Source organism: Strongylocentrotus purpuratus, unplaced genomic scaffold (assembly GCF_000002235.5).
Source record: "Strongylocentrotus purpuratus isolate Spur 01 unplaced genomic scaffold, Spur_5.0 spur5_contig_829, whole genome shotgun sequence".
Taxonomy (NCBI): Eukaryota; Metazoa; Echinodermata; class Echinoidea; order Camarodonta; family Strongylocentrotidae; genus Strongylocentrotus; species Strongylocentrotus purpuratus.
In genome coordinates this window covers 805,384-827,639 of record NW_022145534.1, presented here as the reverse complement: position 1 = coordinate 827,639, position 22,256 = coordinate 805,384, and the positions used below count along the sequence as shown (strand labels likewise).

Genomic DNA, 22,256 nt, shown 5'->3' with positions numbered 1-22,256 from the left:
CCTAGCTTCGGTGGGTGGACAGGAAAAAATAGCCAGGGTGTTTGCACTTTAAACCAAATCAGTTGACAGTAATAAAGCTAACTTTTCTTAATATTAAAGGCTTGTGTACAAATAAGTTATTTGGCAAAAATAGTCACCATCAATCTTCTTTTAGCAAGAACACTCAATTTCAAGATCCAATATATCCATGAATGTGATAAGTTTATGACTCTCCACTTTTAATCATTTGCTTTTGCAAGGCTAAAGTCAGGGTTATGCTTGTGTTTTTTAAATGATTGCTGCAATATTCTTAGCATTTGCAACAACACAGCTAGAACTGGAAATATCCTGTTAACCCATTGTGTATGGGAACCAGGAGGCCTTGTTTTAATACCAGTAGGAATGAGAGAATTCAGGAGTCAAAGGGTTGGAAATATATTAAATTAAACAAATAACTCATGTTATGGAGAATAGCATATTTTCCTCGACACTGCATTGTTAAGAGTGAACATGACCGGTGGTTGAATCCTGAAGAAATCTCCAAGAAATGTATTTTGGAGAAGTAAAACGTTCTCCAAGACTCAAACAAATCTGAATGTGTGAACATGTCCAGTGGTTGAATCCTGAAGAAATCTTCAGGAAATGTCATGGAGAATAAAACGTTCTGAAAGTGTGAACATGTCTAGTTGTTGAATCTTGTAGGAATCTTGTGAGATTGATTGATGATTGGTGAATCTGATATGGGGTTTGTAGCTCAGCTGTCTTGGAGCAGCTGTACCCTTGTCATTTTCCCATGCATGTCTATCACTACCCAGCTTATGAACTTGTTTTGGTGTTGTCCCTAAACTTGTTTAAGATCCCATATATTTTGGTCACTGACCAGGGTGTGATGAAAAGGCAAGGTCCAGGGAGTGGGGGATAAGGGTCCCACAGTTACAGAATAAGTAAGAAAAAGTTTGTTGTTGGTACCATCTACGAGAGTCTGTCAGTGAGACAGAGACCAGAAATAGTGCTTACATTCAATGTCACTTTAATACGTTATAGAGTACCGAAGCTGTGACGTCATAAAAATCTATTTTTAGAATTTCTCAATTTTTTCTTCATTTTCCGAAAGAACATCAAAAACAATGCCCAAATGTCGAAAACCAATTGAATATGTTAAATATTGGCTGAGATATGACCATCTGAATAAAGATACTCCCCATAGGAACTCAGTGTTATATGCTCTGGCTCCTAATGGTTAGGAGCCAGAGCATATAACACTGAGTTCCCATAGGACATATATTCATTCGGATGGTCATAACTCAGCCAATATTTAACATATTCAATTGGTTTTCTACATTTGGACATTATTTTTGGTGTTCTTTCGGAATATGAAGAAAAAATTGAGAAATTCTAAAAATAGATTTTTGATGACGTCACACTTCACCACTCTATTTCATCTTGATATTATTAGTTTTTAATCATTGGATTTTGTTCTAGTGAGCGGGTAGATCTAGAATTTACATTTCATAGTTTTCTGTAGTCTGGTTGTATCAATTAAATGAACATTTCTTTTGTATATTGCCTGAAATTGAAACTGGATTATGATATACACACATTTAAACAAATCAATTGTGGATTTCCCATGTTTTGATAAGCAGATTTAATGAGATCTTATTCTTTCTTCAATTGTAGTCTCTACAATTTTTGTTTATATCCTAAATAGAATTATTTATTTTTCACTTCTGCCGTCTTAGAATTGTTGGTATCACATCAGTTTGCACATTGTAGTGGTTTGTTTCTGTATGGCTGGAATCACTTTGAAACACGCCCTGTCAAAAGTAATGGATTAAAATAGGGAGTCAACTCTATGGTATCCTACTGTGAGCACGGACCGTGAGGTAAGGAGAGCAAAAAGTCCCCTGCCTCTGACAACCTTTCAAATTCCAACGAAAGTATTCTCTTTCCTGCATTATTCGTGATACAATTATATAACAAGAATAGTCGTGTGACCATGAATTAAACAGAATATGACACTGCATTTGTTTGCACGATTGTGTAGAAACCTCGGCACTTATCTTCAGCCTTTCCAATTTGATTCAAGAGAACACCCCAGGTATGTGCTTACAAATGTGAGGGCTTATAAATCTATCAAAAAGCTACGTCTCTATGCAGTCCTAAGTGGCGATGTGTCCTTGCTGGATGATAGAGAAGGTCTGTCTACTTTCCGACCAAGATGATATTTGCACAATTATTTAGGAATGACATATCATTGCAGAACCGCCTAATTTCTTCAACTCTGCTGCTTGTTTCATTTCCCGAAGCACTATAGTGGAACATTTGTACAACAACCAGAGACTATGGAACATATAAACTGATGAATGAATACTTTTCCTTTACAGTAGATGTTTTTATCCTGGGCACAGTTCTAAGGGAGATTATAAAATTCAAAGGCTTCTCACAGAAAATCTTTAGTTTGAAAGGAATGTTGTGTATATGTTGTATGACAAGTTTGTTAGTTATCGACAGGGATGATATCCCCTCAAGGATGAACTGTGTACTCTGGCGAGAAATCGAACATTGAATATCTGTCAGTAGCATGACAGATATCCAGACTAGGAATTGTGTTTTAGGGTAATACCTCGGAAAGCTTGGCTTGACATCCCGATTAGGATGCACAATTGTTTCATCTTTCTTAAAGGAAGAGGAAAAGGATGTGAAAGTATTATTAATATCACCAGGAAGTAGAATCTCATTGTTGAAAGATAAGAGCTTTAGTGATGGAATGTGGACAAGTTCTTGCCTGCTTCTCTCACATCTCAAATTTCCTCTTATTTAGTTGTTGGTTGTTCTTGGTGATTTTTTTTCCTTGTGAAAGGTATTAAAGCATTATTTGACACCTGCCCCATGAAAATTGACATCTATATGCCACTAAACAACAAGAGTCTGTGACCAAGTGTTTATCTTTCGACACCTCTCCTCTCCTCTCCCCTCCCCTCCCCTCCCCTCCCCTCCCCTCCCCTCCCCTCCCCTCCCCTCCCCTCCCCTCCCCTCCCCTCCCCTCCCCTCCCCTCCCCTCCCCTCCCCTCCCCTCCCCTCCAAAAAAGACCTTGACTTGAACACATCATTTAAATAAACAATCAAGTTATTAAAAATATCCAGAAAAAATGACCAGTTGGTATACTGTACATGGCATGTTCCAACAACTCCCCAAAGAAACGTCAACCTTTCAAGATGTATGCTTGATTGATTTGATTGTGAAAGAGCTGTCGAGGGGTTTCCTTTCGAATAGCAATCACATCCACCGGGAAATATCTAGCAAGAAACCTTATTCCTAAGATCAACCAATGATACCTTACTTAGCTCAACACATCCATCCACAACCGTTAAGTCAACCATCATTTATGTGAAAAAAACAAGATTGATTTTTTCCTCTTTATTTCAGCAAGAGTAGATCGCAATCTGGTTAAAGTCTGCCGAATACATTTTTTTCCATCTTTCCGATTCACAGCATCTTAATTCTCATCTCCCCCATCACTTCCCTAGACACCCCCAAACACGTTAACACCAAGAACCTAAATCTTAATTGGCATCTTAGGCCGCACTAAACGGAGCACATTACTCCCAAATGAAGTGTCCAATGTCTCCTTAGAATGTCTCAATTTTCTCACTACACACATGAAAGACATTCTCTTCTCATTTTTCATGTCATGTTTTGTTTTGTTTCTTTTTCGGGTGCAGGTTACCAAGGTCCCGGTGGAGGAGTGTGAATTGTACACCACTTTCTCAGAGTGCGTAGGAGGAGCAGGAGGGCAGGATGACGTCGCCGCCGTCGGAGATCCCTACTGTGGATGGTGCTCTCTCTATCAAAGGTAAGGCCATGGGGTTGGATCGAGGAGGGCAGAAAATGTAACATGAACCATATTTGCGTTACGCATTCTATATCTCCTTGAATTCAGTGTTCTGAGACTCGGAAAACAGACCAGATATAAAACCCTGCTGGTGCCTTTTTAAAACTGGGGGAAATTCAGAGCAGTGGCATAGTCCCTTAGTAAACGCAGCTATGGATAACTAGGGATTAAAAGCTTATGTCCGATTCTAATCTCACCGTGCATGCTAATCTTGTATGAGGGATTGCTGGGATATATTTTTCTTGAATGAGAATCTCTGATAATTGATTAATTCTGGAATAAAATGTAATGTGAACCCTCCTCATGAATTGCACTGAATAACTTTCACTTCCTTCCAGGTTAATGACCTCACAATGCTGAGCTTGGCACGGGATTGGATTTCATAGCAATTATTTCAAGTTTTAAAAAGGGGAATTTCATTGGACTCCCATTATCATGAGGTGTTTGTTATTATAAAGCTCTGTCTCATTGGGTGTTTAAATTGCCTGTTTTCCAAAGGAATCGTGCTTGTCTTTCCATTGGGATCACAATATAATAAATCAACATTTCACAGAAAAGCATGAAATAAATCATTTTATTTGTGCTAGTTAGTGTGTATAGGGGGTTGAATTCATCTCATTGTGGCCATAGTCTTTTTACTTTGAATGGTGCTATTAAACCCAGACTACTAGGCATGAAGTTCACTTATCACTGATATCACTGATTCGAACAAATCATGCTTGAATTTCCATTCTGATTCTGATCACAATATAATAAACCAACACCTCACAGAATATCATGAAATAAATCATTCGCGTTATATTTTGTTCACGCTTGCTAGAATTTAGGGGGTTGAATTCATCTCATTGTGGTCATGGTCTTTTTATTTTGAATGGTGCAATTACACCCAGACTACCAGGCATGAAGTTCACTTATCACTGAACCATAAAATGATAAATCGATGTCTCTCGTCAAACAGTGGATCTTTTGGAGGTGCATGAATCCATTGTCATTCATCAAATATTGATTTACTTGCCACTGAAAGAAAATCTCATTTGTTAGCCTTGAAGAAAATGGGACAAATCTGCAATAAACTTGATGTAAATTGGCAATGTAAGTTGATAAACAGATAGATAAGCTGTTGAAAGAGTTTTATGATAGATGATAACTTTAATTTTTTTTGTAACAATCAGGAGGATTAATGTCTCCAGAAAGTGGTATAGTTCTAAAAATATTGGTTTAAAGAAATTCTAAAAGAATTGATACAATAGATAAATCCTTTTTGGTAAAAATACTTTTGTGTATTAATATTTACATGATGTGTATCAACAAGGAGTATTTTTCCTGTTTTTTTACAAAGATATCAAACTTTGACTTTAATGTGCTTCAAATATATCCCCAAAAAGAGTTCAGCCTTCAGGGGATAAAAATTGGGGAAGAGAAGTGTAAAATCTATGCTTTAAAAGGGTATAAAGTGAATAAAGAAAAGAGGGAAATAAAATAAAAATAAAGGAGAAATGGATGTTTGCTCAGCTTGTACTTGGTGCAAGTGGATTTAGAAGTGCAGTCCATATTTATCATTAGAATCAGGATATCCTAATGTATGTAATGTGGTGTTGGTTTCGTTAAACCCCCACAGGGCACTGCGCAAGTTGATTCAATTTAGCCGCTGGTGTGGAAAGCACTCGCGTTAAAGGCACTGACTGTTCAGTGCCACGTTGTATTTTTTAAATAAAAATTATGAATTTTCGTATTTCATAATGATAAGTATCGAAGCAGGTCGTCTAATAACAAAACCTAAAAATGTATACTATTTTGATAAGTCATTGAAGATTTGAAAATATTAATATTTATGGAAGGTTATTTGTCTGCTTTAATGCTAGTGGGAGGAATGGGTATGAACTTTTACACTGAGCGCCGGGTGATTGAATTTGCGTGGCGATCATTTGATAAAGCTTGCCAAGCTTGCGTGTCTTTATGATCACGATGAAATAAAGAGGTATGTAGGACGAGACCTGATACATCCTGAAAGTAAACATGATGTATAGAGAGAATAAGAAAGGGTAATGGAGATAATGGAGGGAGGGAGAGAGGGAGAGCAGGAGAGAGAGAGGGAGAGCAGGAGAGAGAGAAGGAGAGAGAGAAAGAGAGAGTGAGAGAGAGGGAGATTGTGAGGGAAGGAGAGAAAGAGGGAGGGAGAGACAGACAGAGACAGAAACTTGAGAGAGAGAGAGAAGAAAGGGAAGATAGAGAGCGAGGGAGAGAAGGGGAGGGAGAGAGAGAGAAGGAGCGGGAGAGATAGATAGATAGAGCGAGCGAGAGAGGAGGTACATTGAATTCAGAGTGGTTGGAGCAAAAGTGAGAAAGATAGAGAGATAGAGAAAGAAAATGTGAAAATGAAAGAAAGAGAGAGAGAGAGAGATAGGAAGAAAGCAAAACGGGGGGGGGGGGGGGGGTTGAGAAGTATGCAAGGTAGAAGAGCACACAGTAATGTATGCGAAGTACGATAGTCAAGAAGTAAAGGGGTTGACACGAGCATGTCCAAGTTTAGGGAATGTTATGTCTGAAATGTGATAGAGAAGTGGAGGGTGTTTAGATAGCTACAGGTGTTGTTATGACTAGAAAACCAAGGACAGTGACTGACTCAAAGCGGTGCAGTTTGACATAAATGTATGTAAGCTTTGCTTCTGAGTTGGAAACATAATATGCATGTAATGGATACTTCATGAGCATGAGGGATAATATGAAGTGAAGTTAGTTCCCAGTTGTGTATACTTCACACCGTCTTGTCTTTTGCTTTTTTTTTTATTCAGTTAAAGTGCATTTAATATTGATGTATGATCTACGTATACAATGGCTCCTAAAATACAATAAGATTTAGGATTGTGTGTGCAACCATATATGCAGTTTTCCAACTCCTTTCTTGGAGTGTTTCGATTCCAAAATGTTATTTATTGATTCATTAACCACTCATTTTCTAGTCACTTCATCATGTCCAAGATCTTGATTTCATTTGTAGAAAGAAGCAATTTTATTCGATATTATCAAAAACTTTTGATCTTTTGATCTGAGTGTTTTTTCAAAATAATATACATTTACTCAAGGAACATGATTATATAATTATATCAATCTGGAATAATCCCTTTGCTTTACAGGTGCACAAGAGGGGTTGAGTTTGAATGCCCGGGTGTGGAGAACCCTAACCTACCTCATCGTTGGTTGACCAGGGATGATGAAAATACAAGAATCGAGAAGATAACTCCTCCAAACACCGACAGCGGAACAACCATTATGGTAAGTGGTCCTTCAAATCTTCTCTCAAGTGGTACTAGTGTTAATTCGTTTTATTAAAGGGATCGTTTAACAATGTTAAATCTGCGATACACGGCCCTACGTGTTATCAGTGTCTGTGATATGGTGTTAAATTGAAGCCCTAAAAAAATTGCACTTCAAAATGATCAAGAAGTGCCTCAAAAAAGTAAAAATCTTTGAGTTACCGGTTTTAACATATTCTTTTCACCCAATAGACTGTAGTGTTATGAAAAATGTTTGGCAAACGGTTTTCAAAATTTGTAATTCCAATCATAAATATCTTGATAATCAGACAGGCGATCGGCTTGTAAAAGTCATGGGGTTCCTGACTGCCCTAAAGGTCTATAATTATCATTGCAACATGAGCTAAATCCAGAATTTTGTTTCAGAATCTGAGACAAAGTTACCGAATCCCTTTAATAGCAAGAATGTCTTTTACTAATTAATTGCTGTACTTCCTTTCATATGCTTCTTTTGGTGATTAAGTACTATTGATTTCCATAAACCACTCTTTTCCTCCTACAAGTACTATGCTAAAACAATATTTTTCTGTCTTTGAATATTTATTTTTTGTTTCGTTTCTGGTCATATTTTATTTGTATAGATAGTACTCTGAACTTTACAGATCTCTAGATAAGGGTAAAGTAAATGGAGGTGTGGAATTTGGTGATTCTTTTCTCGTCTTGTATTGTCTGCTGAAAGCTAGAAGAGTGTTGACTGATTCTTGTCATTTAAAGGGATCGTTTAACAATGTTAAATATGAGATACACGGCCCTACGTGTTATCAGTGTCTGTGATATGGTGTAATATTGAAGCCCTAAAAAATTTGCACTTCAAAATGATCAAGAAGTGCCTCAAAAAAGTAAAAATCTTTGAGTGACCGGTTTTACCATACTCGTTTTCCCCAATAGACTGTAGTGTTATGAAAACCGTCAGGCGAACGGTTTTCAAAATTTGTAATTCCAATCATAAATATCTTAATAATCAGACAGGCGATCGGCTTGTAAAAGTCATGGGGTTCCTGACTGACCTAAAGGTTTATAATTATCATTGCATCATGAGCTAAATCCAGAATTTTATTTCAGAATCTGAGACAAAGTTACTGGATCCCTTTAACACACAGTTAACACCCCTTTCAGGGGACAATATCACTTGTTTGAATTAAGAAAGTTATTAACTCATATGAATTAATGCCCTTCTGGCTCGAGGCAGATGTTATGATCAGATGATGCATAATAAATGTGTCTCAGATGTTTTTAAATTATTTTTTTTTCTATTCTCATACGGTCGTGAATCTAAACACAAGGTATATTAAGCTTCATATGTTCCTTGTGTTCTCACAGCTTCACATCACAGTACTGAATCTGCCTGCTCTGGATGTCTCGGAGGCATACCAATGTATCTTTGGCGACCTAGGAGACAAACCTGCAGCAGTCAACACCACAATCCCCAGTCGCACGGTGGTCACATGTTACACCCCTCCTGACATTCTCGAACCGGTTGATGGTGAGTCAAAATGGGATGTTTAATACAGGAATTAGATTTAATCTGGATTAAAATTTGAAGAATTAAGCGTTGGAATCTTTCAGTCCTTTAGTGCCACTTTAATACCGCTTAAACGTTTTACAATTCGGTTTCTTTGAAATTATGCCCTTCACATATTTCTTTCAGAATGAAATTGTCCTCTATAGAAGATAAAAACTTATTTTATTTTACAAAGTGGGACTCCCGTCACTTCTTCAGACAGAAGTGTTTAGAAGACAAAATTATCAATAGATAACATCAACATCCAGTAGATTTCTCCTCACCGTAACAAGTTTATATCATTGTCTTCTTTTTAGGGCCAAAAGGGCAATAGCCCTGCATTGAATGATGTGATTAAACACCATCCTGGCTCTCATCTTGGCTCTCAGCACACGATATGTCCATTTGATATTGATAGAAATAAACAGTTTCATTTTCTTGAGCTGAGATCGTGCTTTGATCCAAGCAGTCGCTTATTCTTGTCTATGACACCAATATGCCACTTGGAAGTATCCCCCATCCATTAGCTTAGTCCTGCTGAAGATGAAATTAGCATGAATGCTAGACCAGCGGATCTCCATCTCCGTGGGGATAGTCAATGCAGTAATCCATTTAACACCACTCTGTATTAACTCAGCCACTTTGACGTTGAGCTGTAGATTCAGGGTATTAATACAGGGAGAATTCAGTGAACAATAACAAACCTTGTTTTGAGAGACACTGTCGATTTTCGCATGGTTATTTAATAAAGAAATAGATTAAGAAAGATTAAATTTTTAAATGCTGTATAATACCTTGATTATATACCATTCGAAAACAAGCTCCCATTACACTTCTTAAAAGTAACTTGAGAAGAAACTCAAGTGTCTATGGAATCTCATTTAGAAATTTTGATTGTTTGTGTATGGTATCAAATAACAAAACAGTTTCTTATGACAGAATTTGTTCAAATGCTCACGAGACTTTTTAAAGAGGTACCCAGAAATACAATAATCCATTTACCACTCTAATACATGCTCAATTTCAAATAATCCACGTTCATTCTCCTAACAGGTTTTACGCAAGTGGAGCTCACCTTGAGGCACACCAAGACAAATGTCGATGTCGTTTCCACAGACTTCTATTTCTACCAGTGCAGTACTTTCTCCACCTGTTCTGAGTGTGTTGCGCAGGCGTTTGGTTGTAACTGGTGTGGCTATGAGACCATGTGCACAGTCAATCTAGGCCAGTGTCAACCTGAGGGAATCATTTTGGGTGTAGGGGTAAGTCATTCCTGCTCGATAAAAACATTTTTTTTTATTAGGAGTGCCTTTCTAATGCAATACATGTGCACTGAAAATGTGCGTCTTAAACTCTCGTAGCTTCTCTGGACTTTTAAATGTCCTTTATATGATGAAAATTAAGTACTACCAATGCAAAATTGTATAGATGAGCGGATCAATGAATTACTTCTTTAAAGCAGTTCAATATTGAAAGTTTGTATGATTGATAAGTATTAATGAAACAGAAAATGAATCACGTTCATAGTGCATGATTATCATGATTGAAAATGTTTATTTCATTGAAAATATTTTCTGTTTTCAGACGGCCACTCCATCGGCCACTGACTTGGTTGGTCAAGAATACTGCCCTCGTGTGGGCCTCGGTGATGATACAGAGATCTTGATACCGGCTGGAATTCAGAAGAACGTCCAGCTCAATGTTGCCAATTTGTTGGCTCCCCTGGTGAGAATCTGTAGGGCTCACAGCACTCTTTGCTCTAAACTGAATTATACAGATATCAAAAATATTAATCTCTTCCCTGCTGTTAAAAGTACATTTGGTCACATGTGAATATTTTGTTGACAAAAACCCTCACCTGGTTACAATTCATGTTATGTTGAGAAGCATTCACTCTTTCTTTGCATCTAATGATGAATTGATCTGTTTTAACAGAATCAGTGAGGTTGAAAATGAGAGATATATCTTCAAGATTGGATTCATGGATCATTTAGAATGAGGAATTCGAAGGGGGATATTAGAGTTATGACAACCCATCATAATTTGAAATATGTGCAATTTGCACAGATTATTCATCGACAGATCAAATTTCATCGGTCTGCTCAAAGCAAGTGTACTTCAAGCAATGGATAAACGTGGGCTTTATACCATATTAAGGAGGATAATCTTAGCCATTTATTAAAAAATATTTGACACGGTCATTAATGTCATCTAACTCATCCGTCATGTGAAATTGCTTTTTGTAAAGCTCTATCCTGTAGCTCATATATATTCACGGTGACTTTGCCATTTTTCATATGACTCTCATGAAAATTTACTCAACCGCATGTGTACCCTATGTTTAGGCTATATTCTTAGTACATTTTAATTGGAATATTTATTTAGTGTATTTATTTAGCCATATTTGACCTCCATATTTCTTTGATGATCATTTGTAGAAATAGTTCCTGATAGTTGAGACATTTTTAAGGAGTCGTCTCATAAGTAATAAATCATATTAATGACAAGTTGATTATTATTTATTTTCTTACTGTTTCTTTGATATAAGTCACATTTCCTTGTTCATTACCTTCAACTACTTGACCTTGTCTACTCTATTCTCACCATTATACTTTCATACTTTGTTGTGAAAGACCAAAGTTAATCTGTATGAATGAAGACTCAAAAGTAATACAAAGTTTTTGGTATGGGATCGTGAATTTGGTTCAAATGAACATATTGGAAGCAATATTTTACAATATTCAATGATCGTTGTCGCTGTTGAAATCAAGTCTAAAGTAATGAAATGGTACATAATAAACAATTTCTCGAAAGCAGAAGTGTTTTAGGAGTTCAATTTTCTAGTGCTCATAATAATTACACAGGGGCTTCCAAATTTATTTAAAATTTTAAAGAATTACTATCCATCAAATTTTTTTAATTTCTCAAAACTTTGTATTACCTTTGAGGAACAAAATATTATAATACATGTAATCTAAATTCATATTCTATTTGTATGTGTGTGGTCTGTCTCTTTAGGGTTCTCAGACTGGTGTCGGTTATACGTGTGTCTTCCAGTATGAGAGCAAGGAGGTATCCGTCCAAGCTAATTTAGATGGAGAAGATCTTCTCGTCTGTGAACAACAAGTGGTAAGTTTGATGACATCATATGTAGCTATTGTAACTCCTATAAGGCTTTTAAGAAAAGATGTTGTATTGCCCTTTGCGACCCAAAATCTTCTAATCTGCGGTCGGCTTTGTATTAAAGTGTTTTTTTTTATACTGTTTTTAGAGAGAAAAATGTTGAATGAATTAAAGAACTTAAAAATATCAGCCCAAAGAGGGGGGGGAAAAAAGAAGAAAAAAAACAACTTTAAAATATCAGCCCAAAGAGGGGGGGAAAAAAAGAAAAGGAAAAATTAAAAAATTGACCGACCGACTGGCCCAGAAGCTGGCATGTAAAGGGCAATACAACATCTTTTTTGTTTAGGCCTGATTGCCGTTATCTTTTCCAGTCACCCTTATACATATACTCTGGTTCTTGTTGTGTTTCTGAACGACAAGAATGTGTCATCTATTGAGAGCATTAAGGGCATTAACTTTTGTTTGAAATGATATTAGAGATAATGCCTTTCTGGCTCCAAACATACAATGATATTATGTCCTGTTTATTTATTTATAAACATGGATAAGAGGATTGTTGTTTAAAAGGATGTACATACTGTTCTCTCGGATATGTTGCATCCTGTTATGATATTTGATAACAGCTGTGTTATGCAACATCCCTGTGTCATGGTTTCAAGGGAAAGGAAGTAGTTAGATTGTCAACAATTTCTCTTGAGTTCATATTAGACTAAAGGGTAGTGTCCATGTCAATTAATCCCTCCCCCCCCCCCCTCTCCCCCTAACTTTTTAGGGAATTCTGCCCTTAAAACTGGACTTATGTGTGAGCATATGCTATTGAACAATGTGGCAGTTCTTGCCTGAACATTCTATGTTTTTTCTTAAAAATAATTGTTTTTATATCTTTTTTTCCTCCAGAACTGAAATAACATCTATTGCCGCATCATTTGCTACACTAAAAGCAATAAAATTTACTTTCTCAATAATGAGATCCTCAATTTCAGTTAAGATCTAAACAGATTATTTTGACACATTACAGATTTACAATGTTTGGTTTTGTTATTGAAATAATCAGAAAAAACTTGGTCTGTAGGAGAAAAAAAATAGGACACTCACATATAATGTACACATTAATTATCTTCCTAAAGTATTTAGCCTTGTATAATGTTATTCCTTCCATTTATATAGATGTCTATTTGGTCTGTAAATAAATTTGACATTATTTTGAAGTGCATTACTTTATTTCCCTTCCTGTTTCCTTCTCCCCTGACCAAAAATCACATTTCACCATCCGATGTACAAAGCAAAAAGGATATCTGTGGGTGTTTTTCATAACATGGTTCCAAAAAAGTAGGAAATGATAACTTCAACAGCGTTTGTGAGCCAGAAAACAATATTATGATGCAGGTCTTCTTCTACCAAATAAATAATATACTTTGGCAATGAATTCTTTATCAAGTTAAAGATATTTGGGAAAGTTCGTTCACCATGTTCCTGACACAGCCAAGTTTAATTGTTATTTTGAGAGAAGACTCTTAAGATTATAAAATGGATAAGTACCAGGTATTTTGTTATTGAACCTAAAAGGATATTCATAGAAGGAGAAGTACTGCATGACTACATCGTCTGTTGAGAAGGAGGAGGGCACTTTGTTATATTATTTTACAAAGATGTAGCCCCTAGACTCTTAGCAGATGGTGAACTTTTGGCCTGGTTGTCTTTTTGAAGTATGCATATAAAAATGTACCATGAAGTATTTTAATGTTAGACCCATACTGAGTTAAATGCATGAAGATGTGTATGAGTTTAGACCATTGGTGGGTGAGGAATGGTGTTATGATTCAATGATATAAATTGATGTATGTTTTTGTTCAAATTTGCAGTTTGAATATGAGGCAGAGGCCAACAGTGTTACAGGATCTATGATCGTTACGTGGAATGATGTCTTTGTCGTCACAGATAGAGAGATACCAGGTAAAAGAAAAATCTTATCTTATATGAAAATAACCAATCACGAAGGGACTTAGTCACCCCCCCCCCCCCCCCCCGATCCCACGTGTCGTCAATAAAATTACCTTCAGAGAAAGAAAATCACTAAAATACTTCAAGAAAAGGAACAAATACCCTGGATGTGTATCTCTGACCCCGCCCACAATCCATTCCATTCATCATACAGATACATCAGACCATTCAACAAATCAAACACTACAGAAGTTCCAGCTAGTGTTTCCTGACCCATTCCAAAAACCCCGAACAACAGATTTGTTTAAATAAACCTATTGTTCAGTCTATTGCTCTGGATTCCTGAGTGCCATAGTGAGTCAAAGAACGCCAGCCGGCACTGTACATTGATAAATCATCTGTGTGTAGCCAGGGTTCTAACTCACATACTTTGACACAGAGTCAATCCTCTTCTTGGTCCAAGCAGACAACATTTTTATACTTAGTCTTCTGAAAGTTTCATCTGTGTTGATATTAATTTGATGGCTATAATTCATTATGATTCATTATATTATGATTCAATATTGTCTTGTGTTTTCTAAGTCTTCGTAGGCAAAATTTGAAACATTTATATTTTTATTTTTTTCTGGGGATCCACAACCTACAAGCATTGCTTTTTAGTGGATCCCCCTCATTTCCTCAGAAATTAAGAAATTCTTGTAATAATTTTATTATGTGCAAAGTTTATTTGTATAGTTTCTTGAAAAAATAAATTATGTATGAAATAAAATGTAATAACTTTGTTTACCTTTCTGTTGGAAATGAAATAAATATGAATATGGATATGAATATTATCAGCAAAAACAAAATGAAATACTGTGGTATTCATCTCTGCTTAAAGAGAGAGGGAAAAATGTGAAAGATTAATTATGATGCCACTATTTTATGTAACCACAGTTACATGTACTTCAGCAAAGGGACTCCAGGCAGGCTCTCGATAATGAAGATACAATTTTGATTTATTCATCTAATACAAGCATATTTATATATATCTTTTCCATTTATCTTTCTTTCAGTTATCTTGTACAAGTGTACCATTGACCGATCAAACTGTGGACTCTGCTTGAGTGCGGATCCTAAGTTCCAGTGCGGCTGGTGCAGTAGTCAGTTTGAATGCGGGATTGCATCTCAGTGCCTGGATAATGATTGGTTGATCGGAGAGGATACGGTCTGCCCTGACCCAACAATCAGAGAGGTATTTAATCCCCTTCATTCATAAGAAAAAACTTTTTTTTTCTACGATTCTAAACAACCACAAAGGTATTAACTCCTTTTGAAGGAGATTACTTTGGGTGATGGTGATGGTGATGATGATGATAAATGATGGTTGTTATAATTTTGACATTTTATAATGATGGTGAAAGTAATGATAATGGAGATGGTGATGAAAATTTTAACATTTATAATGATGGTGATAGTAATGATTATGGAGATGGTGATGATGATTTTGACAAAGAATGTGATGACAGCGGCAGTGGTGATGATGAGGGGGAGGATGTGGACTGCAACAGTGATGATGATGATGCAGTGATGATGATGATGCAACAGCTGGTTATTTCAATATCCATCATGTCTTATCTGTCATCCAGATCTCACCAATATCTGGTTACTTCACTGGTGGGACCAATCTAACCATCAAAGGGTACAATCTTGGCTTGACTGCTGCAGACATCATCAGCATTAGAGTTGCTGGTATAGAATGTATCAAGGATGAGGACACGTACATCACTGCTCTCCAGTGAGTATTTACCATACCTTTCCTCTTTAGTTAATGAAATTGTCTCCTCGGAGCCAGGAGGGCATTATTATAGAGATATCAACTGCTTTGAGAGCCGGACCTCGAATATTAAAGCAGTCAATATGTCTTTTATATGCCAAATTCAAACAAAAATCTACCAAGAATTCTTACCTTATTCTTTTATTGAGTGAAGTGGTTAAAACATCACAGAAAATCTGAGAAACTGTCTGTTTATCTTTGCCGGAAAAATGACTGAAATTTTTCGATCAGTTGGGAATCACAGACAAAAAGCACTGTATGGTGTCCGCGCCCCCTCAATGAACATTTTAACACGTAAACCGATGGGTATCGCAGCGAAATTTTATTATTTTCCCGGTAACCCAAATTTTGAGGGATTTTACTCTTGGACTATTAAACAGTTTTGGCATGTTTTTGTTTCTTTACGGGAATGGCTAAAACCGCGAATCCAATTTCGACCATTCAGATGGCTGCATTTCTTAAGTGAGGTATATAATGCATATCATTTGCTATACGGCTTATGCCCTTCTGGCCTTCAAGGCATGATACATTCACTATTCAATGCATCTGGTATATTAGTCAATAGGGATTTTTGTTGATTTTCTAGAACATGACATCAGGTTTCAATGTTTTTGTTCAAAGTAAAAATACAAAATCCTTCCATAAATCCCTGAAAATGATTAATGGAAAATAATTAATGATACAATCTGACTTAAATTGTATAATTATATTCACATTCGTCATGTTTTCAAATTGTGTCATTTTCCCCTTTCCTGCACAGAATAAGCTGTACCACAACCTCCTCTCTAAAACCAGACTCTGGTAATGTAGAGGTGACCATTGGTAACAATGGAGGACAGATGTACTTGGCTACCTCCGAAAATGTGTTCAGCTATGTGGTAAGTTACTATTAGTATTTCCAATTGTAATGGTACGCTCATTTGGGCATCTCATTTGACCCAAAGGGGGCGCTAGAGTCATAGAAGAGCCGGGCTGGGTTGATTAATTTTATTCACCTAAAAGTTAAATAGCATTAAAGGAAACCAAGCCCCAAGTAATAACCTTACTTATTCTGAGAGATTTATTATATTATTGCCTATAAATCTACAAGATTCCCCACCAAAGTGTACGAGAGAAGTATAAAGCAAAAATAAAAGTACAGTTTCTCAACACGACATGGGCATCGCCATTTTCTTGATAATGGGACATACCATGCGAAGTCGTTTATCAAGTAAATGTATTCAAATTTATGGATGCTTCTTTCCCAGACGTGTGTGGTGATGAAGCATTTTATTCACCTGCTATTATCCTTTGTACTATAATTGCCAGAACGCGAATTGCATAAATAAGTTAGTGCTCTTCTGGGGTGAAGGTTTCTCATTAATGAAATAGATTTGTCAACTGCTATAGTGTAGTATTTATAAATGAATTTTGTTACAATTGTGCCCCTGTTATTTATTTTTCACCTAATGTTATTTCTATCATCTCAGTTATTATTTTTTTTCATTGAAAAGTAAAGGTTTCGTTATTGATTTAAAAATTCTTTCCAACTAAAGCTTGTTGCATGATACATGTACAACTTCAACAGGCACGTCACATTTTCAAGAAAATGGCTGCGCCCATGTCATGCTAAAAGGCATCACATCATGCCAGGAACATCTTCATTTATATATCTCTTGTACATTTTTCGTAAGGAATATTGTACATCAAAGGGTAGGAATACATCTCATTTTCAGAATACCTACACTTATTCTTTGGGTTTAGGTTTCCTTTAATTATGTTTACAATAGTATGCCGGGAACGGGTAAACAACCCCTGGTTTTGAATTCTTGCATTAGATTAAAGTGTTCATTTCGAAAAGCATGTTGAAATGAATTCCTGCATCAAGATGTGCAGGTGTTCATTTCCAATAACAAGTTAGACAATAGACTGTTTTGCCGGGGACGCGACATTCTCGCGAAGAGATAGACTCCTCCCATATTTGTTGGTGACTAGTTCAGATAACACTCATCTATTATGCTTTGTCATTGGTTATAATTAATTAAAGGTATAACTCCTCTCTTAATTGGTCGGATGACCTAAGGGTAATTTGATATATCCCGTCTTGCAATTGGTTGGCTTCGTTAGAGTCCTTCTGGTTGGCTGGCAATATCATGTAATATCTAAGCCTCATTGGGTGCCGCGGTATTTAAATGCCAGGTGCGGGATTTTGAAGTCAGTTTTAGTTGATATTATTTGAGAGTATATTATTTGAGAGTATATTATTTGAAAGTTTATTTCATTCCGTTATCATGTTTAAGATGTGCTGCTAGTTTACGGTCAATATGGCCGCCCAGCCTCTGAGAGAAGCAGCTTATTTAAAATGTTTATATAATAATTACTCTTCGTTTTTGTAACGATTGGAGCTTCGGCTGACTTATATTATTAATAAAGTGGACTTCAACTGTAATTCCGAGCTTCTTTTGTTTTCATTTATATTTGAACTTGTCGTCTTCAACTCATTAACTGGCCCACCACATTTGGTAGTACGGATGGGGTCAGCTTTCTTTCGTTAACGACCAAGTTTGCCGTTGGCTTGCTAGCGTTTACCGCTGGTTCGTCGTGCCGACCCACCACTCGAACTCGATATCATTTGCTCGGAACACAGAAGTAATTTGAGTTGCTGCGGCTGAACTGTTTCTCACCGGTGGAGTTAGCGATAGAGTATCTTGTGTGTTAGTGAAATTAGTTGTACCCGTTTGCTACTCCACTTTTGGATATTAGTAATGTAAGCATAGGAAAGATTAGTTAAACTTAACTTTAAACTAAATTGGTATATATATATATATATATATATATAAGCACTTAATATTGATCAGTACCATAATTAGTGAAATGGAAAAGTTAGTAACCCAGGCTTTACAGGGTTAGACAGATAGAAAGATATTGGAACAGATATTGTAAGAGTATTTTGGCCCCAGAGAAACTTAAATTTTTGCAACATAGATTTACTTTTTATGATGGAGTGTAATAAGATAATGAATTTTCGGTCGAGATCTCATGAGAACTTATTCAATTATACGATCGTGCAGTTGATAAAGCTTCTAAAACAGAGGCACAAGCTCTCAAGCTTTTGCAAGATAAGTCATTGATAGGGCAATTCGTTGCGGGAACCAAACACCCCAGCCTTCGTTTAGAACTAAAACGAATACAAATGAGTTCGGAAGATCAATCCTTCGAAATATATGAGGGAAGTGGCTTTGGGTTGTTGGGTGAATTCGAGACTCCTAAGGATAGGAGGGGAGTGATCAGAGAACTTCACCTTGGTTCCATTTTATAAGATCAGAGCCAAGCACCACAAGGTGCAAGTGGAGATAACTTGGCCATTAAACTCCTATCAGCAATGGAAAAATTGCAACAAAGTTTAGATCAATTGTTGCGTCAGAATTCCTCCACTTACCGATTTCCACCCAATTACCTTCCAAATAATGCATCTCAGGTGAATGATGGTGCTTGCTGGCATTGTGGGGGTGTTTGGTCATTTTGCTAGAGCCTGTCCAGTAAAAAAAAGAGAGAAAGGTTACCGATGGAAGGGAAAGGGTCCTTCTCCACTACCAGGGGCCAGGTAAAGGAGGAATAATTTGGAAAAAAATGAAGTAGATATTTTAAGTAAATTGATAAAGAAAAGTCCTAAGGTTACTGCTTTGTTAGTCAATACTCTTTGTGAGTGCATTTCGAACTCCTAAGGGTAGGGTGGGAGTTGTTGTTTAGGTCATTGGAGGAAAAGTTTGGTATTTTAATTATCTTTTGCGATTATAAAGGCATTGATAATTCGTTGATAAAGTACAATTGTTTTAAATGTTTGCTAACATTCAAATTCATATAGAGGCTGGGCGTTCCTTCGGATTAGATATATAGTAAAGATGTTTTGTTTATTAATTTGCTAAGTTAGCTGCACCGTTGATTCAGTTCAACTAATTCTCCCTTTAGTAGAAGAAAAAAAAGGGAAACTATTTAAGCTTGAGTGGAATATTCTAATGAATGATTCATTTAATTTGCTCAAAGAAGTGGATTGAGGCACCAGTTAGTTATCCAGGTTTTTCAAAGGGTTTTGTTTTTAGAAGTTGATACAATTCCCTAAAAGGTTTAGGGCCTTGCCTATCACAAGTAGGGGAGGATGGAAGGCGTCATCATTTAGCATATATGCTAATGGACAATTAAACAAATACAGAACAAAAGATAACCAGATTTAGGTTCGTGTTAATGAGAGTTAAATAATTATTAAAATAGACAGTGGATAATTTAGAGACCGTTTATTGGGAGCCCCATTTGTTATATTTACTGATAACAATTTGTTAGCTTATTTACAAAATGCTAAACTAGGAGCTAGGGTGAATTGAGGGTTGAAAGTTTTGGGGAGGGGGTTATCCTTTGATATGATACGATCCCGTCTCATAATGTTGGTATAGTGGGCATGATATCTGGGTATGATATTTTGCTGAATTCTGCATTATTCCAATGTATCGAAATTTATGAATGCAAATATTTTGGTGCTTTAAATTGTTATAGGTTTTTTTACACACATTTTATATTGTAAAGATGGAAGGTGACATCATATGGAGTACGCTGTGGAGGTCTAGGGATATCTAGCTCCATTTGTTGTCCTGTATGATGTTTTTCCTGATATCATTCATATATTTGCGGTGTACAAAATTATTGTTACCAGGTGATTTAATGGTTTTTTTAAAGAAGCCATCCTGTGCCAAGTTGGCACTTAATGTTTGTTTGGTAACTGTATATAAACAAAAAGATAAAATTATAACAGTTGGAGTCTACATTTAGTAGACATTAAATAATACATATGTGACAAAATAGATTTGTCTGAGTTTTATAATGTTAGTTGGAAGTAGATTCAATGAGATAATTATAGACTGCTGGTTGTTGCTGAGACTGGGAATGTTAAGATTATTATGATACATAAATATACAGGTTTATGAGAAAAGGTCTTAATTGTATGTATATAATAAGGCATGTTTAGTCTTGCTTCCAGTGCGATGTTAGGTTCTCATGAAGATGTTGTTGATTGTACAGTTAAACTTTTTCTCATGGGGGGGTTTGAGGAAAGAATGGAATTAAGGAATATATGCATGTAGGTTGTTTGTAATGTGGTTAACAGGTTGTGTTTATTTATTACTACAATTACCAGTTGACTTTGCACGATGTCATTGTGTTGTCATTTTAGTGGTTATACCCTTCCATGTTTGGGAGCAGTTAAAATCGAGGGATGATGTTTATGCCTGGCTTTGATTTGGAGGTCTAGGGTTATCCAGCTCCAAAGTAGAGGAAGGGCATGACGTCATCCTGACATTATATTCTGTTGGCTGGGTTATATTTGCAAGGTGGGCAAGACATTGCAATTGCAGGTCTTCCTGGTTAATTGGTTGTAAAATAAATAAATTTAGATATTGTTGTATGTGATTATGCATGGGTAAGGAGTGTTTGACATTACAAGGAGAATATTAACTGTAATTCTTTTAAAGTACATTCTTAAGTCAAAGTGTTGGTTAATGCAGCCCAAATGTGCTGTGTTGATAGTATATTGACAAAATTATGCTTTAAAGCAACACAGATATGTATTGCTTGATTAAATGATTCCCAGTTGGTAATCTAATATTTTATCTTAATTTTGTACGATCTCCAGGTGCAAGATCGTTTTAGTAGGGGAGAATTGTAATGGTACGCTCATTTGGGCATCTCATTTGACCCAAAGGGGGCGCTAGAGTCATAGAAGAGCTGGGCTGGGTTGATTAATTGTATTCACTTAAAAGTTAAATAGCATTAATTATGTTTCCAATAGTATACCGGGAACGGGTAAACAACCCCTGGTTTTGAATTCTTGCATTAGATTAAAGTGTTCATTTCGAAAAGCACGTTGGAAATGAATTCCTGCATCAAGATGTACAGGTGTTCATTTCCAATAACAAGTTAGACAATAGACTGTTTTGCCGGGGACGCGACATTCTCGCGAAGAGATAGACTCCTCCCATATTTGTTGGTGACTAGTTCAGATAACACTCATCTATTATGCTTTGTCATTGGTTATTATACAAATAATGAATGGTTATGAGTTCAATAGTGCGAATATTTTCATGAGTTGAAAGATTAACATTCTATTCAACGAGGCGTCAGCCGAGTTGAATAGAATTAATGTTAATCTTTTAACGAATGAAAATATTCGCACCATTGAACGAATGAAAAACATTCATTATTTGTTTTATACAACATCGAAGAAGATCTAATAGAACGTTAATCAACAAATTATGCTTTACTCCTTATATTAAAGATAAATTCAAGTTGGATTCAAGCCTTCTCGATTACATTCAGATTGCCTTCGCGTCAGATACACGCAGGGATACGCGCGCGCACGGCAGAGAGGTACGCAGTCTGCATATAACCAAAAATGCACGGCGCATATAACCAAAAATGCACGACCGTGCAATATACCATCTATTGAATATCATGTGACCAACAATCCTCCAATCAAATGACAGGGATCCACGTAAGTGTTGTATAAAATTAATTAAAGGTATAACTCTTCTCTTAATTGGTCGGATGACCTAAGGGTAATTTGATATATCCCGTCTTGTAATTGGTTGGCTTCGTTAGAGTCCTCCTGGTTGGCTGGCAATATCATGTAATATCTAAGCCTCATTGGGTGCCGCGGTATTTAA

General features: G+C 36.3%; 1 protein-coding gene and 1 long non-coding RNA gene across 3 annotated transcripts in view; both read left to right on the top strand.

Moving 5' to 3' along the window:
• LOC589422 (plexin-A2) overlaps positions 1-22,256 on the top strand; it is a 102,447-nt gene that overhangs the window by 65,670 nt on the left and 14,521 nt on the right. For both annotated transcript variants that reach the window (XM_030983532.1, XM_030983540.1), the window contains 10 exons: positions 3,703-3,833; positions 7,007-7,145; positions 8,507-8,669; positions 9,741-9,949; positions 10,272-10,412; positions 11,706-11,816; positions 13,673-13,763; positions 14,807-14,985; positions 15,380-15,528; positions 16,328-16,445. In XM_030983532.1, the coding sequence (XP_030839392.1) occupies positions 3,703-3,833; positions 7,007-7,145; positions 8,507-8,669; positions 9,741-9,949; positions 10,272-10,412; positions 11,706-11,816; positions 13,673-13,763; positions 14,807-14,985; positions 15,380-15,528; positions 16,328-16,445 (1,431 nt within the window). The remainder of the gene's footprint in view (positions 1-3,702; positions 3,834-7,006; positions 7,146-8,506; positions 8,670-9,740; positions 9,950-10,271; positions 10,413-11,705; positions 11,817-13,672; positions 13,764-14,806; positions 14,986-15,379; positions 15,529-16,327; positions 16,446-22,256) is intronic.
• Positions 17,319-17,995, top strand: LOC115923198. Its single transcript, XR_004063834.1, has 2 exons — positions 17,319-17,390; positions 17,443-17,995. It is a non-coding gene; the product is annotated as an uncharacterized LOC115923198 (long non-coding RNA).